This window comes from Mercenaria mercenaria, chromosome 5 (assembly GCF_021730395.1).
Source record: "Mercenaria mercenaria strain notata chromosome 5, MADL_Memer_1, whole genome shotgun sequence".
Taxonomy (NCBI): domain Eukaryota; kingdom Metazoa; phylum Mollusca; class Bivalvia; order Venerida; family Veneridae; genus Mercenaria; species Mercenaria mercenaria.
In genome coordinates, this window is record NC_069365.1 from 76,728,425 (window position 1) to 76,751,394 (window position 22,970).

The window sequence follows — 22,970 nt, forward strand, 5'->3', positions numbered from 1 at the left end:
CATAACTCTGATATGTATTTTGGTCAAATTATGTCCCCTTTCGAACTTAAAACTCTTTTGATATTTAACATTTTGGGTAATAATTTCCTGCTTCTGTGACAATATTTCGAATAGTCGAGCTTGGCTGTCTTACGGACAGCTCTTGTTTAGCAAAAAAGTCACAAAATTGGTTAAAAACTGCATTCTGAAAAAAAAGGCATTTGGTATAAAAAATGTTGACGAATGAATGTTTGCGAAGCAACCCAGTGAGTGATTTAAAAGGAATAAAACACCAGAGACACTTTTGAATTGACTGCTAAAGTCTACATTCTACATGATGGTTATGTAAAGTTTGCTTTTTACTGATATGTAATGTTGTTTTTCTTGATATTGCTCCATGTTACAATGCACAAAGTTCAGTGGATGATTGCCTGTGGTCATTAGATGAACTCTCTTGTCTTTGATTAGTCAGTAGGTCAAAGGTCAAGGTCACAGTGACCTGGAGACTGAAAATGGTTTCTGCTCAATAACTAAGGAGCACTTTGGCTTACAATAGTGAAACTTCATAGAGTGATTGCCAGTGGTCATTAGATGAACTCTCTTGTCTTTGAAGTCAGTAGATCAAAGGTCAAGGTCACAGTGACCTGGAGACTGAAAATGGTTTCTGCTCAATAACTAAGGAGCACTTTGGCTTACAGTAGTGAAACTTCCTAGAGTGATTGCCTGTGGTCATTAGATGAACTCTCTTGTCTTTGAAGTCAGTAGATCAAAGGTCAAGGTCACAGTGACCATGAGACTGAAAATGGTTTCTGCTCAATAACTAAGGAGCACTTTGGCTTACAGTGGTGAAACTTCATAGAGTGATTGCCTGTGGTCAATAGATGACCCCTATTGTTTTGGAGTGTAAAAGGTCAAAGGTCAAGGTCACAGTGACCATGAGACAGAAAATGGTTTCTGCTCAATCGCTTAAGAACCCAGCAGAAAAAAAAGAAAATATATCAAAAATTGTTACTACATTTGTACCTATTTTACCATATAGATGCCCTCGAGAGGACAGAAAAGAATGAACAGATCAAGGGAGCGTGCCTCATACCTAAACTTGGTGTTAACGTGATGGAGGGAGAAGTTGATAGACTATTACTGCTGTTACATAATACAATAGTGCCTCTGCCTTACATTGTTCCAAGACGGGTAAGTTAATTCCTCTTTCTCCTGTCCAACATTGTAGCCTGCCCGGTAAGGTCAGTTTGCAAAACGTAAGACTATTATTGACACCAAATGCCGTGAGTTTGATTCTCAGATGCGACGTATATTCTACATTTAAAAGAAGACAGGGTGTCTGAAAAATGCTATCGTCCGCCTGTGAGTCATGTGGAGAAAATGTCATTTACTTGTGGAGAAGAAGACAGTATCGGTTTGGAATCCAGGAAGTCTGACCATTATTGCATAACTAAATGTTGTTGAAAAATGGAATTGAAGCCAGTCAAGCAGGCAAGCATTGTTTGAAGACACAAACATGTTTTCTCTTGATTTAACAGTAAAATGTTACAGTACCAAGACTGATGATCAGCAATTCAGCATACATATGGAAATATGACTATGGATATAGGTCAATAGATGCATTACTCATTAAGATTTAAGAGTGTCAGTGATGGGTTATGCAGTTACATTGTGAGATATACAGTCAAACATGTTTTAGCTGCCACCTGTATTAAACAGCCACTTGTATTAAGCAGCAATTAGCGATCTTCCCAAATTGGCATTTTGTTCTAATTTGAACCTGTCTGAAGCAGTCACCAGCCATATTATATTGCTGCCATGGCTGGCTGTTTATTACAGGTTTGAGTGTACACTCATGAAACTCAAAATTTAAAACAGAATTTTACTAGACTTGAGCAGAGGTCATTCATGAATGAGAGAAAACATTTTGGAAAAGGAATGTGGATGCCCAAAGTAGACCATAGGTGTAAATTAAAGACCGCGAAATCTTCACTATTGAAATCCAGATATTTATCACATCATGGTTTGCTTTGAACAAAAAAACACATATATTCAAGTTTAAGTCTTGGGTTTTTAGCTCGATTGTTCAAAGAATAGGTAGAACTATTGGACTCGCCCGTGAGTCTGCGTCCACGTCCCAATTTGGTTAAGTTTTTGTATGTAAGCTGGTATCTTAGTAACCACTTGTCTTGTGGGAATGGATTGAAACTTCACACACTTCTTCACTGTGATAAACTGACTTACATTGCACAGGTTCCATAAGTCTATTTTGCTTTTTACAAAATAATGCCCCTTTTTCAACTTAGACATTTTTGGTTAAGGTTTTGTATGTAAGCTGGTATCTCAGTACCCACTAATGAGAATGGATTGAAACTTCACACACTTGTTCACTGTCATGATCTGACATGCACTGTGCAGGTCCCATAACTCTACTTTGCATTTTTTCAAAATTATGCCCCTTTTTTTACTTAGTAGTTTTTGGTTAAGGTTTTGTATGTAAGTTGGTATCTCAGTACCCACACTTATCCACTGTCATGAGCTGATAAGCACTGTGCAGGTTCTTTAACCCTGTTTCGCATTTGTAAAAAATTATGCCCCTTTTTCGACTTTTGTATTCATTCAGTTGACAAGGCTGTTGAATAGTCGAGCGTTGCTGTCCGCTGACAGCTCTTGTTATTGAAAGAAATACATAGTCATGTTGTTGACTTCTGTTGTATCATTGTATAATTGGAGCATACTGACCTTTCAGCAATACAAGGACTTCCATGCAGATCTATTCCCAGACACCAAGTGTGAGGAACCTGCATTGACCTCTGACCAGTGGTGCTCCGGTCAGAATGCACAGGTAAATTTCATCAAAGTTCCTTTAGAAACGATTTATTTGTGCTGCAGATTAGATATTGTATGTGTTGCCTTCAATTTGCTACTTGATTAACAGCAGCCATATGTGCATGGTTTCTCATACAAGCTTCATAGCTCATTACACTTACTGATTTAGGAGGCCTTTTGTGGCAGGGTGGTTAAGTTCACTGACTGAATCATTTGCCTTTCACAGTTTAGGTTTCAAAACCTCGCTTAGGGTGTAGTATTCTTTTATGTGAGAAAGCCATCCAGCTGGCTTACAGGTGAGTGGTACTATTAGGTGCCCATTCATGCCTGAAAAAATGCGCACAGTGGCACCTGGGGTCTTCTTCCACAATCAGAAGCTGTAATGATGCCATGTGAGCTATAATTGTGTCGGCATGATATTAACCCCAGCGAAAAAACTTACTGAATTACGGTTTTTATGCAGTATAATATTCTAATATTATAATAATAGTAATAATAATAACTATTTTGAGATTAAGTTTAGTTTTGTTTACATATATTTTACCATCTACAGAAGAAAAATGTTTGAGCTATATGTAAAGAGACATAGATCAAAGAAGATATTCAGTTATCATTATTGTTTGAGTGTCAAGTGTCAGAATCCACTTAATTGTATGGAGTACTGATAATACTTGGTTTACATGAATACAGGATTTCAAGCTCATTCCAAAATAAGGTTGATTTAAACATATATTTTGTATTTACAGGTTGCCAAAACAAGTTTAGACCCAATCAAGAGAGGAACGGTGAAAATTTTACGTAGACCAGACAAGGAACTTAGAAGTAAATTAAAACCACAGGGAAAGTCTGGTGATGATTGTACTCCAATTCAAGTAAGATACTAAATAACATACAAGACTGATTGTGAAGAAGCAGACTTTTCTACTCAGATGCCTTTCTGAATCTGAATTAATGCCTGGAAGGACAGTCAGGGTCTTGCATTAAAGCTAGGAAATCACCGTATGACCTAAATGTATCAGTCTGACTTAAAACCCATGGACATCTTTTTTTATCAAAATTCCCCAAATAACGGTCCAGTTGCTATTGATTCTAATTTTTTCAATCTTTGTAAGCATTAGCCTTTCTGTTCTGCTAAAATGATAAGGAAGTGAAAGAACAATTAAGAATTAAAAAAGCAGAATATCTGGGAATTAAAAATAGAAATTTTCATTCATTTTATCTCTGCAGTTAGAAATCTCAAATTCATATCCCAACATGTTGGATCCACAAAATTTTAAATGGACTTACCAGTACATTTTAGGCAAAAAATAGCTTCTCTCAAAAATCCATAAAAAGTGAGTACTCTGAAAGTGACTAGTGGTACAAATTCATTGAGATAAAATTTCTGCAAGATTTTCTTGTGAATAACCAAAAATATTGTGCAGAAGGTAGTAAACCGTTGCAACGCTTTTGATGTAATGCAGAAAATTTATATTCTTCTTGCATTTTTACCAATGTCTAACTTTTATTTTCACCCACTTTGTCATATTTCATTGTCATATATACATCCTATGCTAAACTTGGTGGAAATGAACATGTTGAAAAATTTCACCCAAACTGTAGGCAAGTAGCTTTAAGTCAGTGAAATTAGATAAATTACAGAAAACTAAAGTTGTGGCTTCATCACCTACCAAAACATCCAGTGTTACAACCAGTATTGCCAGCAAACCTACAAAGCCAGCACATACCAGTAAGTCAGCACATACCAGTAAGCCGGTAGACCCACCTGAACCAGTCAAACCAGCTGAGCCCAGTAAAGCTGCCAAAAGTTTTGCAGGTAAATTGTTCAGTACTTCAAAAATATACAATAAATATTGCACGTGATTCAACCAGTATTGGGGGCCTCAGTGGCCGAGTTGTTAAGTTTGCTGACTTCAAATCACGTGCTCCTCACCGATGTGGGTTCGAGCCTCACTCAGGGTGTTGAATTCTTCATGTGAGGAAGCCATCCAGCTGGCTTACCGAGGGTCGGTGGTTCTACCTAGTGCCTGGCCGTGATGAAATAATGCACAGAGGGGCATCTCCATCAAAGCTGGAAAGTTGCCATATGACCTATAATTGTGTCGGTGCGATGTTAAACAAAAAAAAATCAAGTAGTATTGCCAGTAAACCCACACAACCTGTACCTATCAGCAAGGTATTGGACCGTCCCTAATATTGGGGAAACCAGCTGATCTATGTAAGATGCCAAAAGTTTAGCAGATTGTTTACAGCTTGTAAGAGGTATGGTAAACTAGTGAAAATGTTTGTGCAAACATTCCCTAAAAACATACAGTTACTGTAGCAGAGAATATATAACTTTGTACACTGTAACAGTAAGACTGGTTTTGGAACCAAAGAGTGTTTGTGCTGGCAGAATCGGAAGTGGGAACGAACAACCGGAAGTACTGTGAAATCATTTAATTTCGTGGGCATGAAATTTCGTGGTTTTGGTCAAAACGGCGATTTCGTGGGGATATGAATTCGTGGATTTCAACTTTTGAACATAAAATGAATGAGAATTTTACTTGTTCGTTGGGATTAAACTTCGTGGATTGACTCAACCATGAAATCCACGAAAATTTGTCCCCCACGAATATTAATGATTTCACAGTAATCTGTCAATAGTTCCAAGCTGGATTACAGTATTCCTTTCTGACCCAAGACAGATTTGAGAAACGGGATTGACTGATTTGGATCAGCATTATAGGTTTTTGCCAATCAAAGATTTAGGCCGGACTAAAATATTTTCCATTAAATTGCAAGTGCAAAGCTTAGAAAGTTAGAATGTAAGGTGGGTGTGAAAGAATCCATAAAACATTGCTTCATTGAAAGTTAATCAACAAGGTTTAAATATCTTAAACATATTCAAAGACTTTCTTGTGAACTTTAATCATCTTGACATTTTATGGATTTGAAGCAAGTATGTTCCACAAAATAAAAGAGACATCTTAGCTAGTTTTAGTGATCCTCAAAATCTTCCTTAATGGACAGGGTATTAAAGTAAGAATTCCCATGAAACTAACAGTACCAGCACTTGGGAGTATAGAGTAAACCGTCAGATCCTGAAAGTCTGTCCTATTGGCCCTTGACCTGCTATCTTGGAGCCAATACAAGTACTACCTATCAGGGCCAGTATGAAAACACATGTTTATTAAGAATCTAATAATGCATGTACAGGAATGATAATATTAGGGCTGATTTATTGCAGTCATGTAAAACATGTTATGAATTGTAATGTGTGTTTACAATTACTGAATGGTTTACTGGTCGATAGTCAAAACTATTGTGCGAAGTCCACAGGACCAAGGGACGATAGTTTTGATTATTGACCATCAAGCCATTCAATAAGTGTTTTATTGAATGATATCAGAAATTGATTTGCCTACTTTCAGTTTTAAGATTTTGACTTAGTAGCTCAGTAAACATGTGTTGAACATAGATCGTTTTTATAACACAGTCTGTGGACTGGCTATTTATGTAATGAATTATGTAATAATATATATTATTTCAGCATTGCACCAGTCTAAGTGTAAATACATGAAGGGTGTATCAGAACATGCCAGTAAACACATAGTAAATATTCGTCGCCTCTGTCGGACATTACCTGGTCAGAGTGACCTTTTTGTTGCGAATACTAAAAGATGTGCCATACCATTGGAGGGCTCTGGAGGACTTGTTGCAATTTTAGAGGTGGGTGAATATGTGACAAAATCCAAATAGACAAATTCCTCCTGCCTGAGAGGCAAAGGTGGACATAATCTGCCTTCTGATTTTTTTTTTAATAAAAAATTCGAAATTCACAAAATTATCAACTATTTCTCAAATTATCAAAGCCTTCAAGTGGTTTGTTGCCAGATTAATTACAATTTAGAGTTTAGATGCGCAAGAATTGAATCACGAGGGCATTAGCTGGAGTGGTTTATTACCGGAGCATCTGAATGACAAACCATGGTATATTAGATGGTAATCCACAAGAAGGCATTGATTATCATTCCTTCATGCTATTGAGATAATTATTTAGATAAAAATTATGCTGGACTACATTTATCTGAGCTGATAAACTGGCCGTTGTTTATTGCAGGATTTACATGGATTGAGCTTCTTCTTTCTTAACTGGCAATCAAGTTGAGCCATGATAGACAGAAAAGTAGGAAAATATTGTCGATTATACCCTTACAAAGTTGATGATTTTTTTTTTTTTCAGAATTTTGTAGTCTATCCAAATCTGTGTATCTTGATTTGAGGATGGTTGAAAAAAATGTGTATCATACAGTCAAATCTACAGTAAGAGAGATTATAAGCTCATCAATGGGAAAAATACACCTGTTCTTTTGCAGAGTAATGTTGCACTCTTAAAACTATGCAGTATCTCGGCTGCAGAACTCTATACAAGTCTTAATGACCTGTAGATCTGTATTTTACTGATGAAGTTTTTTATTTACTTCACAGCTGGACAAACCAGGAAGGTTGCCAGACACTGGTGTGCCAGTAATTCAGAATGGCAGTAAGGTCAATGACTTCGTGTTTGATCCGTTTGATGATACAAGAATTCTTGTAGGTGAGTATTTAAGTACCGGTACAACTGGGGGCCTAGTACATAGCAGAATTCTTGAAGGTAAGTATTATGGGATGTAGAGTCCTTCCATTTGAGAATGTAAGGAGAAGGTTTTAGGTGCCACCCAGGTGCATGTGTGTGCCTGCAATAATGTTCTGAGAGGCACCTGGGGTCTACTTCCACCATTTAAGTTCTAAGGTGATTGAAGTATCAATTTTAGGCTATCAAGTGTTAATGCTTATTGGATTTTTGGGGTCTGTATGTGCTTTGGGTAGCTGAGTGGTCAATAGTACCTTTTTAGCTCACCTGTCACATAGTGACAAGGTGAGCTTTTGTGATCACCCTTCGTCTATCGTCCGTGGTCAGCCCGTGCGTCCGTCCGTCAACAATTTCTTGTCTGCACGATAGTGGTTTCATTTATGATTTGATTTTAACCAAACTTGCACACAACTTGTATCACCATAAGATCTCGATTCCTTTCTTGAACTGGCCAGATCGTATTATGGGTTCCAGAGTTATGGCCCCTGAAAGGGCCAAAATTAGCTATTTTGACCTTGTCTGCACAATAGCAGCTTTATTTATGATTTGATTTTTACCAAACTGGCACACAACTTGTATCACCATAAGATCTTGGTTCCTTTCTTGAACTGGCCAGATTTCGTTATGGATTCCAGAGTTATGGCCCCTGAAAGGGCCAGAACTAGCTATTTTGACCTTGTCTGCACAATAGCAGCTTCATTTATGATTTGATTTTAACCAAACTTGCACACAACTTGTATCACAATAAGATCTTGGTTCCTTTCTTGAACTGGCGAGATTCCGTTATGGGTTCTGGAGTTATGGCCCCTGAAAGGGCCAGAATTAGCTATTCTGACCTTGTCTGCACAATAGCAGCTTCATTTATGATTTGAATTTAATCAAACTTGCACAAAACTTGTGTCACCATAAGATCTTGATTCCTTAGTTGAACCGGCCAGATCCCATAATGGGTTCCCGAGTTATGGCCCCTGAAAGGGCAAAAATTAGCTATTTTGACCTTGTCTGCACAATAGCAGCTTCATTTATGACTCGATTTTAACCAAACGTGCACACAACTTGTATCACCACAAGATCTTGGTTCCTTTCTTGAACTGGCCAGATTTCGTCATGGGTTCCAGAGTTATGGCCCCTTAAAGGTCCAAAATTGGCTTTTTTGGCTTTTGCAGCCAAATAGAGACTTCATTTATGGTTTTATTTGATACAGACTTCCAAAATAACTTCAACAACAATAATTCTTGGATTCCATGACAAATCAGATCCAATCGTAGGTTCAGAGTTATTTTATATCTGATTACCTCCCCTGATTGTAATCAAAATGGATTTATATCAGTAAGTACTTATAGGACTTATTTGAAATTTCATTATTGTCATTAGTTGGACTGAGCCAGTCAGGGTAGATAACTATGGACTGATTTTATATCAAATTACCTCCCTTTATTTCAAATTAAAATGGGTATATCTCCGTAACTAATGAAGATACTGATCTGAAATTTCATTTATGTCAACAGATTTATTTGGCAGATCCTTCTTTTGTTCACTTACAATATTTATTTTTTTTTAATTACTTTCCTTTTACGTTACTATAAATAGCTTATATTTAGTAACTTTTTTATTATTGGCCGTAGGGAAAAACCGAGACCACTTTTCTATGGTACAACATGGATGGTACCTCCAATTTTTTGGTGTATTTTGACATATCTATACCTTGTAAGAATTTTTTTTCTTTTTGGTTAAATTTCTTCTCTTTGTTGTTACTGTCCTTTAGACTTAGATATTTTTTCTGAGGACCTTCTTGTCCTCAAGTGCAGTGATAATAGGTGAGCGATATAGGGCCATCATGGCCCTCTTGTTTGAATGTAGGGATTTTAAAGAGTATTGGATTGGTAGCTGTCCAAATCCTGGTTGGGACATTTTCTTGTATTTTAAAAAATACAGATGTCATTGTGATAGAAGTCAGTGTTGCCAAAAATAGAAATAAAACTGTTCACCCATCAACTAGTTTGGATTGTAATTGACAGATTGTTACCAAACTTGGTATGTCTTAAGCTTATATGGAAAACTGCCTTGGAATTTTATTTGGGGCCACTAGAGTAAATGTTGCCGTTACTTAAAATAGATAAATGATTTCTGCTCAATTAATCCCATTAGGAATGAGACATTGTGTTGTTACTTGATAAATATATCTAGCTTACAAGAAGATAGTGTGCAGTCTACTTTTTTGACCAATCAGAGCAAGTTATTTTTAAAAAAATGTGGCTTCATATTCCTTAAGACCAGTGTGACTGTGGCAATAATTTTCGAAGTACGGCTGTACAAGCTGAAGAGCGTCGACTGAATGCGCATGCATACCAGTGACAGCCCCTTCATCGTATGTCAAATGAAGCTGGCACATTTTTGTTACTTCGAGGTGTCAGTCAAAGGTAGACACGACTGACTGCAATTCTGATTGGTCAAACGTAGATTTCACACTAAGCTCCGTTTCCCTCCCAATCGGTTTCGTTTTCACGAAGAATTCACTTCATAAACTCTATCTATAACATAGAGGTTTGTTGAAAAACAGTTTCTGGCATATAACTTCAGCGCAGATAGACATACATTCTCACAGTACTTAGTGTATAGCAAGATTATATGAAAACCTAGCTTCATATTGTATTTATGGCTACAAGGGTACAGGTCAAATTCTTAAAACCTAATTTGCTTTTCAAGTTTTAAATTGTATATGGAAAATATCTCACTTTTCAGCATTCAGTACATCAAATATAATACGTTAAGACAGTTTACAATCCTCCGCACAGAGTTATTTTGCTCTCTCTATTTTATTGCTCCCAGATCAGCCTGCCTGACCTGTTTTAAGCAAAAACCAAAGAACTAATCATCAACAGAATCATTACAGACTGTTTTCTTGCAAAGTCACTTATCACCCAGATCAATTTATTAAATTCCTAGAAGCTTATTAGGTGAAGTGCGAAGAAAAAATCTTCATCAATAAACAAGATTTCATTCGGTTATCAAAAGTTTGATGAGATTTTTCTCACCATGTTCTTGTTATAGTTCCATATCTGTTTCATTTTATAGATCTTTGAAAAAACAATGCGTTTTGATAAATGTTGTTTTGTTTTTCTGAAAAGTTGGAAAATTATTTGTTGTCCTCACATGCTATTTATTTATGAAGTGATGTTGTAAAAAAATATGTATTTTCTCCTTGTTTAGGATGTGATAATGCCAGAATATTCATCTGGACTTTACCAGCAGACGGTCTAACAGAAACATTGACAGAATATGATTCATACCTCATGAGTAAGCGTTTGGTTTTGGTACAGTTTTACATCCATTTTATGTTACATATTAACCTTTAGCCAGCTGGCGGCAAGTGATTCTGCCTTAGCGACCAGTGCAGACCAGATCAGCCTGCACGGCATGGATTACTAGTATCTGCCCTTTTTTGCTATTCAGTCAATAAATTTTCAGTGTACACCCCTTCAAATAATAAATGGTACTGCCCAAATTGAATGATAAACCAGTCCATTTTAGAAATGTGATGATTTTATTAGTAGATTTTTGCTTTTATTGACCAACATGAAAAGACAGTTTAACCCTTATCATAATGAACACAACTGATTCTGCCTTTGTGACCATTTTAGATGTGCACTCTTCACCATTCAGTCAGTATCTTTTTGGTAAGCACCCCTTTCAACAGTTAATGGTACTGTCCAAATCGAAAGACATGGACATGTTGGTTAACCAACTGAAGATTTCAAATTAATTCATCTATCCTGCACCTAATGTGGCGTCCTACACTTGAACACCCCCTGTATCCTAGTGTGTAAATGTTATGCAAAAATATTCAGTTTACAGTTAGTGTAATATGGAAGAAATGATTGGTTTTGAATGAGTGTGCAAACATTGTGGTAACCTTGATTACACCAAAAGTAAAACAAAGTTTTAAAGGTTTATGACTTTTTAAGCTCATCTGATATTTTTAAAAAATCTACAAGGTATTGTCGTCACTTGATCGTCGGTGTTGGCGTTGGTTAAAATTTTTGTTTATGTCCACCTTTTCTCAAAAACTATAAGAGCTACAACTTTGAAAGTTTGCACACTTGTCTATCATCATAAGGCGACATTGTAGATCAAGAACCATAACTCTAACCTGCATTTTGTCAGAATTATGGCCCTTTTTATACTTAGAAAATCTGAACTGTAACTCTTTTCTTACATACTGTCCAGCACTTGCAGACGAGCGATGGCACCTGTAGGCGGTGCTCTTGTTTCATATATCTTTGTTTTAAAGAAAATGTTTAATATGTTTCTATAAATAGGTCATACAGAGAAGGTATATTTTGTACGTTTTCATCCACTTGCGAAGGATGTTATTATGACAGGCTCGTATGATATGAAGATTAAACTGTGGGACCTGTCAGATAACACTGAAGAGATAGAACTTACTGGACACCAAGATGAGGTTTTTATATTTTGTTTTATTATATTGATACAAATTTTCTATTCCATATACAGGATGTTTTCGACTAATGAGTACAAAATCCTGTATTCAACTCCCATCATATACGGAAAACTGTTCAGTCAGAAATTATGTAATAATAGTAATAATAATAATGGCATTTCAGTGTTCCATGTGTCAAATATTTCACCATTTCAAAAGATTTTACAGTCTTTTTTATTTAAAATTGAGGTCAGTTTTAGCTGGTATAAAACTAGGAATAGGTACATGTATAATATAAAAGGGTCAAACAGTGCCTTAACCTGCAGTGATACATTAGACTCTCAAGGATTTTGCCAATGTGCAAGTGCCTCATGGGAAAGAGGCATGTCTAAATCAACTCAAGCAAAGTACAACATTGCAGGTCAAGGTACTGTTATATACTAGCGGAAGAAAAGAAACTGTGCATTTTATAAATTAAAGCTTGAAACTTTACACAGGTAAGCTGCGTATCCCTCTCAGTCATTTGCTGATGCAATAACCATATCATCTGAGCTGGTGTTAAATAAAGGTCAGATAAAACCCTGTTGAATTTTTTTTTTTTGCGATTTCTTATATACCTAAGTTATAGCATATTATACCCATGCACAGTTTCTTTTTTCCGCTAGTATAATAACCCTATTATATTTGTGGTTTAATTTTGGCACTGACATGTAGTATTCACTATTCACCATTTAAGTTGTAGTTTAAGTTTAATGTTATATCTTGTCTAACTTTTGTATGTTCAGTTTTTACCAACATTTTTCAATGTTGTTGCAGATTTTCTGTGCAGAATGGAGTCCCGATGGTAAATTAATTGCTACAGTGTGTAAAGATGGTAAAGTTAGAATATATGATCCCAGAACCTCACCTGAGCCTATCAAGGTACTACTATTATACATGTGAGAAACATAAATGTTTAAACAATTTTTTTTTTCCGGTTTGTATCGTAGTTTATAGACAGATATTATATATTGCTGGGTTCAAAACCTATGCTCTACACATTTCTAAAAGGTTTTAAAATAATTTGTGTAGAATATCAGGGGTGGCAAATTCAATTGTCCATATCCGTATCGCCCATTTTGTCCCAAAGCTTGTACGGACAATTGAAATTTGACCAGAATTTACTATATAACTATCATACGGACAAGTACAAAATAGCAATAGGCAAAAACGGACAAGCAAGTCAAAATCAGATTTCGCCACCCCTGAATATGAGTAAATAAAGCATGTTGATAATCAGTTACATATCTTTTATTCGTACTTCTTGACGTCTTGAAGTTTCAGTTTAAGTGATGATATTTCAGTAATTTTTGAATTCTTATAAGTTTGAATAGTTGAATTTTTTCTAATAGTAGAGCTAATTTTGTTGGTATTGAAATCAGTGTAATGTTTAAGACATTAAACATAACAAACTACAAAGCAGGTAGTTGCAAATTTCCCTGAAATAGTTCATTTGAATATATTTTCACTGGTGTTTGTAGGAAGGTACTGGTCCAGAAGGCAGCAGAGGTGCAAGAGTTATCTGGGCTGTTAACATGAAATATTTAGTTGTTTCCGGATTTGAAAAGTAAGCCCTGAATTTAGGTAATGTAAAGATACGCTATGTTAGACATGGCTCCCGTTCTGGCAGCATGTATACTGCGAAATTATTGATATTTGTTGGGGACTAATTTTTCATGGATTTTATGGTTGTGTTGGCCCAGGAAATTTAATCCCAACAACCAAATAAAATTCCATGTGAGCCACGCCATGAGAAAACCAACATAGTCTGGTCAGGATCCATGCTGTTCGCTTTCAAAGCCTATTGCAAATAGAGAAACTGTTAGCGAACAGCATGGATCCTGACCAGATTGCGCGGATGCGCAGGCTGGTCTGGATCCATGCTGGTTGCAAAGCCACTATGTTGGTTTTCTCATGGCGCGGCTCATATAATTTTGTTTTAGAAAGTTGAAATCCATGAATTCATACGCCTGCTAAAAATCCATTCTAGTCAAAACTCCAAGATTTTGTTCCCAAACAATTAAACGATTTCACTGTATATGAAATATCATAAACCATAATTAAAGACTCAAGTTTTCTATTTTATTTCATTACCATTTCAGCCTCATGGCCTTTGTCAAATGATAAAAAAAATTCCAATAATATTCTTCGTTTTGGCATTCTTTATATATACACCAACAATTAAAATGTAAAGCCAGATCTGGCCCCATGTTCACAAACATTTTTCGGTCTCAGCTGAGTTTGAGTTTGAAATTTTAATATCAATTTTATGAAAACTTCAAGGTTATATTCCATCTGAGACTGACCATCAATACTGAATAGCCACTTGAAAATAGTTATTATTCTAAGATTCAATTTCATAAAATTACCAACCCGTGATAAGTTTTTTCAATTTATTCAATTATAATAATATCCGTTAAACCAAAACATTATTCTAATTCAGACATAGTAGATTCATTTCAGATAATATGGAGCAAGATGGTCATGTCTGCGGTAGTTTCAATAGTTAACAGCTATTGAAATTGAAAAATTCTCATGCATGGAGACAACCAAGGGCGTATAATGAATAAAACCAACCCCCGTTGCGCTCCCGATTATTTATACCTATCGAGCACACTCCTCTCGTGCTATGAAATTGTACCAGGTACCCCTTTGGTACCTTAATAGAACCAGGTACTCCGTTAGTACCAAAATAACACCAGGTACCCCAATGGTACCATAATAACACCAGGTACCCCACTGGTACCAATATAGAACCACTAGCGCAACGTTTTGTAATTCCTACTACGAAATATTCCTATTAAAATGGGGGAGTTATTATAAGAACGGCAAGCCCTTTTCGCTCTGGCCAGTTCTTAAACCGAACCTAGTCCCAAAAAACTATAATGTTTTAGCCACACGAGGCCAATGCCTTCAAAGTTAACAGCTCTGATAGGCTTGGACACTCATGTGTATGCAAAAAAAGAGTTTAAATATGATATTTAATGCCCCTGTTCATATCTTATACCCTCGATCGCCTCCAAGCATAAGAATTTTCCGCAGACATAACAAAGAAAGGAATAGAAGATAGAATGAGCTGTTAGATATGAATAAAGTAATGATTAAATCATATGATAAACATAAGTACATATAATATCAATCAACGTGTATAAAGTAAGAATCAATGAACATAACCTTTTACAGTATTAATATATATAGTACACATGAAGCTACTCATTAATTGTTCCCATATTGTCATAATTCCCGTGGCGCGTGAAATTAATAATTCACTTGAGACTGTAACAAATTTGTACACATAAACCTATAAGACTGGCTTTGAAACCACACTGAACTGGTACTGTAATGTTTATGCAGACAAGATATATTCACCAAGTAATTCCAATCTGTGTGAGCTATCCAGTTCCGTATTGTTCCATATATGATTAACCCAAATTACGTAGCAGTTCAGCTGTATATGTAATTGGTGTGGTAGCTTGCATGGCTCATATGTGTACTTCATGCCCGTAAAACAATGAACTGAAATATATAAACAAACTGGGCGACAGAATATGCCATAATCGTTATTAACACAGTGAAAAAATAAAGCTTGGATTTAAACCAAAGTAATATTAACTTTCAAGGGTGAGGTGGGTGGGTTTACATTGTTTCGACTTCTGAACAAATCGGTTGTGCGCGACAACGTGGCGGTCACATGACTTTTTATACCGGTTTCTATCCCGTGAGATATCGCGAGGATATCCATGGAAACGATTTAAGCGTCGCTTGAAATATATATCTACCGTATACATGTGACTACCGTTTCAGAAAGAAATTGTACCAGAATAAATTAGATTAATCGAGAATATTAATCTTTATTATTCTAAGATTCAATTTCATAAAATTACCAACCCGTGATAAGTTTTTTCAATTTATTCAATTATAATAATATCCGTTAAACCAAAACATTATTCTAATTCAAACATAGTAGATTCATTTCAGATAATATGGAGCAAGATGGTCATGTCCGCGGTAGTTTCAATAGTTAACAGCTATTGAAATGGAAAAATTCTCATGCATGGAGACAACCAAGGGCGTATAATGAATAAAACCAACCCCCGTTGCGCTCCCGATTATTTATACCTATCGAGCACACTCCTCTCGTGCTATGAAATTGTACCAGGTACCCCTTTGGTACCTTAATAGAACCAGGTACTCCGTTAGTACCAAAATAACACCAGGTACCCCAATGGTACCATAATAACACCAGGTACCCCACTGGTACCAATATAGAACCACTAGCGCAACGTTTTGTAATTCCTTCTACGAAATATTCCTATTAAAACGGGGGAGTTATTATAAGAACGGCAAGCCCTTTTCGCTCTGGCCAGTTCTTAAACCCAACCTAGTCCCAAAAAACTATAATGTTTTAGCCACACGAGGCCAATGCCTTCAAAGTTAACAGCTCTGATAGGCTTGGACACTCATGTGTATGCAAACAAGAGTTTAAACATGATATTTAATGCCCCTGTTCATATCTTATACCCTCGATCGCCTCCAAGCATAAGAATTTTCCGCCACAAAATAAAAATAACATAAGATTTCTTAATATTTTTATTTCCCCAAAATTCTTTATAAAGTAGTTAAAAGGCATTCACAGATTGAATCTAGATAAAAATGTATGCCGACATCTGACAAGTGGACTCCGTCGGAGCGGTAGAAACCTGGAGTTTGTGTTGTAATGTCTACTGTTAACGTTTTTGTTGCTTTTTTCCTTCCAAATTGATTTATTCGTTTTCTCTTTTTCTCAATGTTTTTAATATAGTTTTCATGGACTCCCCAGTTTATCCTTTGTAAAATGTCAATCCACAGAACAGTAACCTCTGGGAAAGCTCGGTGTAAATAGTCAAAGGCATCTTTTATGATTTGGAAAATGCACTTTAAAGAATGTTTCGTGACGTCATTTCCCCCCAAATGAATGATAATCACCTTTGGCGGGTGTCGGAAGATTGAAGGCAGCTGTAGGGCGTGAGTAAAGGACTCGAAACTCATCCCTCTCTTGCACCACCACGCAGCTGTTATATTTTGCAACTTAAAGTTTTCCATTCCAATGTCAAATGCTGTGCAGCCGGCCCAATAAGGGATGGAATCCCCGATGATGACCCATATGTCTGGATCGGGTTCTGTTCCGTCGTCCATGGCTGGTCGTCGGTGTTTATCCCGACCGGCTCCACTACTCGAGGGCTCTGCCATCTCTGCTCTGGGCCGTTTTCTTGGGCCTTGACTCGCTGCCCTGTTCCCTCCTGTGCCATGGCACCGGGTCTGCTTCTCAAATTCCTCCGTTTTCCTCTCCCTCTATCCGGCATTGCTATTGACTTAATTTACGTTGTTTCGACTTCTGAACAAATCGGTTGTGCGCGACAACGTGGCGGTCATATGACCTTTTATACCGGTTTCTATCCCGTGAGATATCGCGAGGATATCCATGGAAACGATCTAAGCGTCGCTTGAAATATATATCTCATCCGTATACATGTGACTACCATTTCAGAAAGAAATTGTACCAGAATAAATTAGATTAATCGAGAATATTAATCCTTATTAATTTGAAATTTAGTTTTAAACATGCTGTTTAGCTATAAATGACAAATAAAGTTTCATTATCAAACTCAGCTGAGAGTGAAAATGTTTTGTGAAAACGGGGCCAATGCCTGTGTAGAACAACTGTCCATCCACAAGTCAGCTGGATGGCTTCCTCACATGAAGAATCCTACACCCTAAGCGAGGTTTCAAACCCACATTAGTGAGGGGAAATGATCCTAATCAGCAGCCTTAATCACTAAGCCATGGAGGATCCCCTCCAACAATTTAAATTATTAAATTATGTGTCGAATGTAAGCCATACATAAAGCTGTGATAAAATTAATGTTTTAAAACACTTGATCAACTGTAACCTGTTCTGAAAGAACATGTAATCAAAACTGAACTTTTTTTTTATAAAATTAATTAGAAAAAGCTCTAGCTAAGGGTAATCCCTTTTATTGTTAGAAACAGTAACTAAAGTCTTGTTATTTTAGATATACATGTATTGTAAACAGTGATTTGTCATTGAATAAAACATTGTTTAGAGGTAAGATGGGAGGAGAAAATCACTGTTTGAGATTATATTATTTCAATTTTAAGGCAATATTATGGATAATTATCCATGTCATTGATGACATCCACCAAATATTTGCCTATTTTGTGTGGCTTTTTCAATTTCGCCGCTACGATGTTTCGATGCTGTGACATAATAACTGTGACATACATACATTAATTTTACCACATAATAACACACAATTTCTGTCTTGTTTGTGAATAGGGATATAAATCGACTTGTTTAGGAATCATATGTATATGATCATAACTTAGGAAAATCAGTACCATATGAGCCGTGCCATGAGAAAACCAACATAGTGGGTTTGCGACTAGCATGGATCCAGACCAGCCTGCGCATCCGCGCAGTCTGGTCAGGATCCATGCTGTTCGCTAACAGTTTCTCTAATTGCTATAGGCTCTGAAAGCGAACAGCATGGATCCTGATCAGACTGCGCAGATGCGCAGGCTGGTCTGGATCCATGCTGTCACAAACCCACTATGTTGGTGTTCTCATGGTGCGGCTCAATTATAGAGGTGTAAGATGATAGTCTAGCTAGTCTCATTCCTTTGTACTTGATATAATTTTATTTTATTTTATTAGAAACAGTGCCCGTTTAATTAGTGTATATGATGCCAATAATCTCGGGAAGCCGATACATACAGAAATACTAGACATCAATCCAGCCATTCTCATACCACACTATGATGAAGGAACTTCTACAGTATTCCTTACAGGCAGGGTACGTCTATCATCATTTACTCTGTACTACTGTAAATGTCTTATATTTCGCGGGTTGTTTTTTCGCAATTTTCCAATTTCTGATATATTTTTTTTGCGAGTTTTTAAAGTCGCGATTCGCGACATATTAGGCCTTCTCCACCAATATTAACACAGAAATTTAGCGTGACAGATGAATTCACAAGAAGGTTCATTAGCAAAATTTCGCGGAAATAAAAACCTCGCAAAAAAAATAGACTTTTACAGTATTAGATTTTACTTCAGTGAAATAATGGGGAACTAATTTTTAGTGGATTTCATATGTTGTGCCAGTCAGTGAACAAACAATTTTTTATATATTTTTTTTAAAACTTGAAAATCTCCATAAATTCATGTTCCCATAGAATAGCTGTTTTGGTGGTAACCATGTAATTGTATGTTCAAGTCCAGTCAAGTAATCTTAATTTATACTGTGAAATCATTCAACCCTTAGCATGCTAAATTTCTATTTTGCTTACCAAAAAGATACTGACTGCATGGCGAACAGTCACAATAGATCTTGATGGTTTTCACTCCATACAGGTTGAATTGTATTGTAAATAATAAAATCTTTGAGGTTAATTTCTGTGATTAACATATTGATTTCAGGGAGATGGTGCCATATTAGGTTACGAAGTCTCAGACGAGTTTCCCCACCTATTTGCCCTAGCTACCACAAAACCTGAAGGGGTACATCAGGGGATAGCCCTCATGCCAAAAACAACATGTGATGTGAGGAAAGTTGAGATTGCCCGCTTGTGGAGACTCACTCAGACCACAGTAGAACCAATGTCTTTCACAGTACCTAGAGTTAAAGTAAGGCCAGATTGAATGAAATCTTTGTTTATTGTCCTTAACCTGACTAGGCAGGGCAAAAATTTTTGTGTTTTTTTCCCCCCAAGTTATAGAATATTCTTTAACAAAAATATCATGTCATGCACTGGATTTCCAGTTATGATAAATGTATAATATGCACAGTAATCAGAACAAGTACTTTTGGGTTAAAAATTGTTTAGAAACTAACAAATTGACAATAATACAAAAATATTAGGACATGTATACTTTGCCATCTGTATATCATGCCAGCATAAAATATTGAAAATACTGTTTTAGAAAATTGAAGAGATGATGCAACCAGACAAAACAGAATGTGTCAACTGTGTTTTTTGTGGCAAGAGTTTTAAACTTGGTTTAAGGGACAATATTTGGAAGTATTCATCACTTGCCACCTAGTATTGATACATGTATATCAGTTTATACTTTGTAGACAAATTGACAAGCTGAAGCAATTTCTTGATGCCAAAATAAGAGCTAAAATGTGATTTTGAAATTATTATTCTTTTTCTTATGAAAAGATTAAAAAATCACCTTTTTTTCAATATGTATATACTATTAGAAATGTAGAAAAAGTTTAGTATGGATATAAAGTGTTCACATTTTTTTTTATTACAGCCAGAGTATTTCCAAGATGACTTGTTCCCAGATGTAGCCCCACCTGGTAAACCAACTATGACCAGTCAAGAATGGTTCCGAGGAGGAAACAAGCAACCAGCCAAAATATCACTGAGACCTGCAGACATGAAACCATGTAAGTGTCATAGTTACCAGACAGCACAATCTGGTGTTTCAGATTCTAAACGATCCTACAGAAATTTTTTAAAAAAGAAACTATTTTTTCAGATGCATTATGGGAAGTTGAGAAATGTATTTCTTTAATACACACAATCTATAGTTTAGTCTCCTTGCTGCTCTTTCTGTATAACATCTGGTATTGTGATCTTTAAGACTAAACGTGTCTAAAAACATGGAAATCAAGCCAAACAGTGAGAATCAGAATCAGACAAACAAACAAAATATTGTCTTACTATTCTCTTCAGAGAATTTGAAACCCAAACTAACTATTGTGCTTAAACAGGTAATGTATATTTTGAACAAATAGATATTATAAAAGGAATGAATCCAACAAAACAAATTGTTTTGAATTAAAGCTACTATAAAATCATTAATATTTGTTTGGGAATTATTTTCATTGTTGAATCATTCCAAAAAAAAAATCTATTCCCAATGAAGCAGTAATATTTGAGCCGCGCCATGAGAAAACCAACATAGTGGCTTTGCGACCAGCATCCGCGCAGTCTGGTCAGGATCCATGCTGTTCGCTAATGGTTTCTCTAATTGCAGTAGGGTTTGAAAGCGAACAGGATGGATCCTGACCAGACTGCGCAGATGCGCAGGCTGGTCTGGATCCATGCTGGTCGCAAAGCCACTATGTTGATTTTCTCATGGCATGGCTCATTTTATGTTCAAAGTTCATAATCCACAAAATATCCCACTGACAAAAACTGCAAAATTAATTAAATGATTTGACAATACATGTATATAGATGAGAGTTTAAAAACAGATATGCTGAGCATCTCTTATCTGACATGCCAACAAGGTGATTTGGATCCAGTTTGAAAGATGACATTTGATAATAATTATTGACCCTAGTTACTGAGTTATTTGAAATTTGTTTTATAATTTATGATTGATTTAAGCCAAAGATTTGTTTTCCTTTGAACAGTGAGTGAGGCCCCAGTTGAAGCCCCAAAGGCCAAGAAGTATGACAGCTACAATCCAGAGACCTACAAAACAGATGATATGAAAAAGGAGGAGGTAATATTCTTACTTTATAATGCAGTTATATGGGGTAACAGTAGAGGGTAATATTCCTTAGAGCTATGGTTATTGTTAAGTGTTTAACTGTTCATATTATAAACTTTCTAAAAGTAAATAAACAGTTCTGTTTTTAGAAACACTTTGAAATCATTTAATTTCATGGGCAAGAAATTTCAAGGTTTAGGCCAAAACAGCTGTTTCATGGGGAAATAAATTCATGGGTTTCAAATTTTGAGTATAAAATGAATGGGAATTTTACTTGTTTATTAGGATTTAATTTTCTGGATTCAGTCAGCCATGAAACTTAATCCCACAAATACTTATGATTTCACAGTAAGCAATGTATATGGGTTATTTTAATTCATTGGTTAGGAGCCTACATGGCAGAGAACTTTGAGCCTTGCCGGAGTTGTCATGTGAGGAAGTCATCTAGTTGGTTTGGGAGAGGTCAGTGGTTCTACCAAGATGCCCACCAAGTCTGAAATAATGTCTATATGGGCACCTAGGGTTTTCCTCAACTATTAAAGAAGGAAATCACCATGTGGCCTTCATTATTTTGGTGTGACTAAAACAAAACCAAAATATAAACAATTTAATGGTAGATAACGCAAGATGAAATACCATTTTCAGCAGAATTTAAGTGAAGTAATTAGGAGACTTATTGGCCATGTTTCTGGTTTAAAAAAAGTGAATTATAAAATCTTTTCAGTTATCTTTCTTGCTTGAGAAAGACTGTCAGGGTACAGTTTCTAGAAAATGTATGTATTTTGCTCCTAATAAATAACTTCTGATTCTAATAAAGGAGGGCATCACCCAAAAAACACTCAGGCCTATCTAGAACTTTTAGCTCAGTACCCCTTGAGTTTTAGCAGTATGGTTGTTTTACTAACTAAAGTTACTGATATATGAACTTGATTTTAAGTTTTGAACCTGCTAAATTTCTAAAATGAACAGGTCCATCATTCAGTTTGGGCAGTGCCACTTCTTACTCAAAGGGGTGTTCACTGAAAATTTACTGACTGAATAGCGAACAGTGCAGACCGTGATCCGCACTGGTCGAAAAGGCAAAACTGCTTGCCGCCAGCAGGCTAAAGGTTAAGAAGATGAATTTCAAAGTAAAAGTTTGCTACATTATATATATATTTATATTTCAGTTAATAAGTGCTATGACCAATAAGTTAGATACCAAAGAAGAACCGTTACCACAGGATGAGGCAGAGGGTGTGGACTCTGATGAATGGGTTTGTGTTTTTATTTCTGTATACAAGGGTTACTTAATATAGTAGTGTTCAAGGTTGGTATATGGGTAAATTATGTCTCCCCCCCCCCCCCCCCTCTGGGGGAGACATATTGTTTTTGCCCTGTCAGTCCGTCCGTACGTCACACTTCATTTCCGAGCAATAACTGGAGAACCATTTGACCTAGAACCTTCAAACTTCATAGGGTTGTAGGGCTGCTGGAGTAGACGAACCCTATTGTTTTTGGGGTCACTCTGTCAAAGGTCAAGGTCACAGGGGCCTGAACATTGAAAACCATTT

The 22,970-nt window shown here is 36.3% G+C and overlaps 1 protein-coding gene across 3 annotated transcripts in view; it reads left to right on the top strand.

Moving 5' to 3' along the window:
• The window catches only part of LOC123558556 (coronin-7-like), a 48,728-nt gene that overhangs the window by 21,681 nt on the left and 4,077 nt on the right, over nt 1–22,970 (top strand). For all 3 annotated transcript variants that reach the window (XM_053544033.1, XM_053544032.1, XM_053544034.1), the window contains exons 12-26: nt 1,019–1,170; nt 2,729–2,824; nt 3,555–3,680; nt 4,450–4,624; nt 6,341–6,519; nt 7,279–7,387; nt 10,634–10,720; nt 11,743–11,885; nt 12,681–12,785; nt 13,385–13,470; nt 18,619–18,757; nt 19,384–19,590; nt 20,227–20,362; nt 21,338–21,429; nt 22,587–22,673. In XM_053544033.1, the coding sequence (XP_053400008.1) occupies nt 1,019–1,170; nt 2,729–2,824; nt 3,555–3,680; nt 4,450–4,624; nt 6,341–6,519; nt 7,279–7,387; nt 10,634–10,720; nt 11,743–11,885; nt 12,681–12,785; nt 13,385–13,470; nt 18,619–18,757; nt 19,384–19,590; nt 20,227–20,362; nt 21,338–21,429; nt 22,587–22,673 (1,919 nt within the window). The remainder of the gene's footprint in view (nt 1–1,018; nt 1,171–2,728; nt 2,825–3,554; nt 3,681–4,449; nt 4,625–6,340; nt 6,520–7,278; nt 7,388–10,633; nt 10,721–11,742; nt 11,886–12,680; nt 12,786–13,384; nt 13,471–18,618; nt 18,758–19,383; nt 19,591–20,226; nt 20,363–21,337; nt 21,430–22,586; nt 22,674–22,970) is intronic.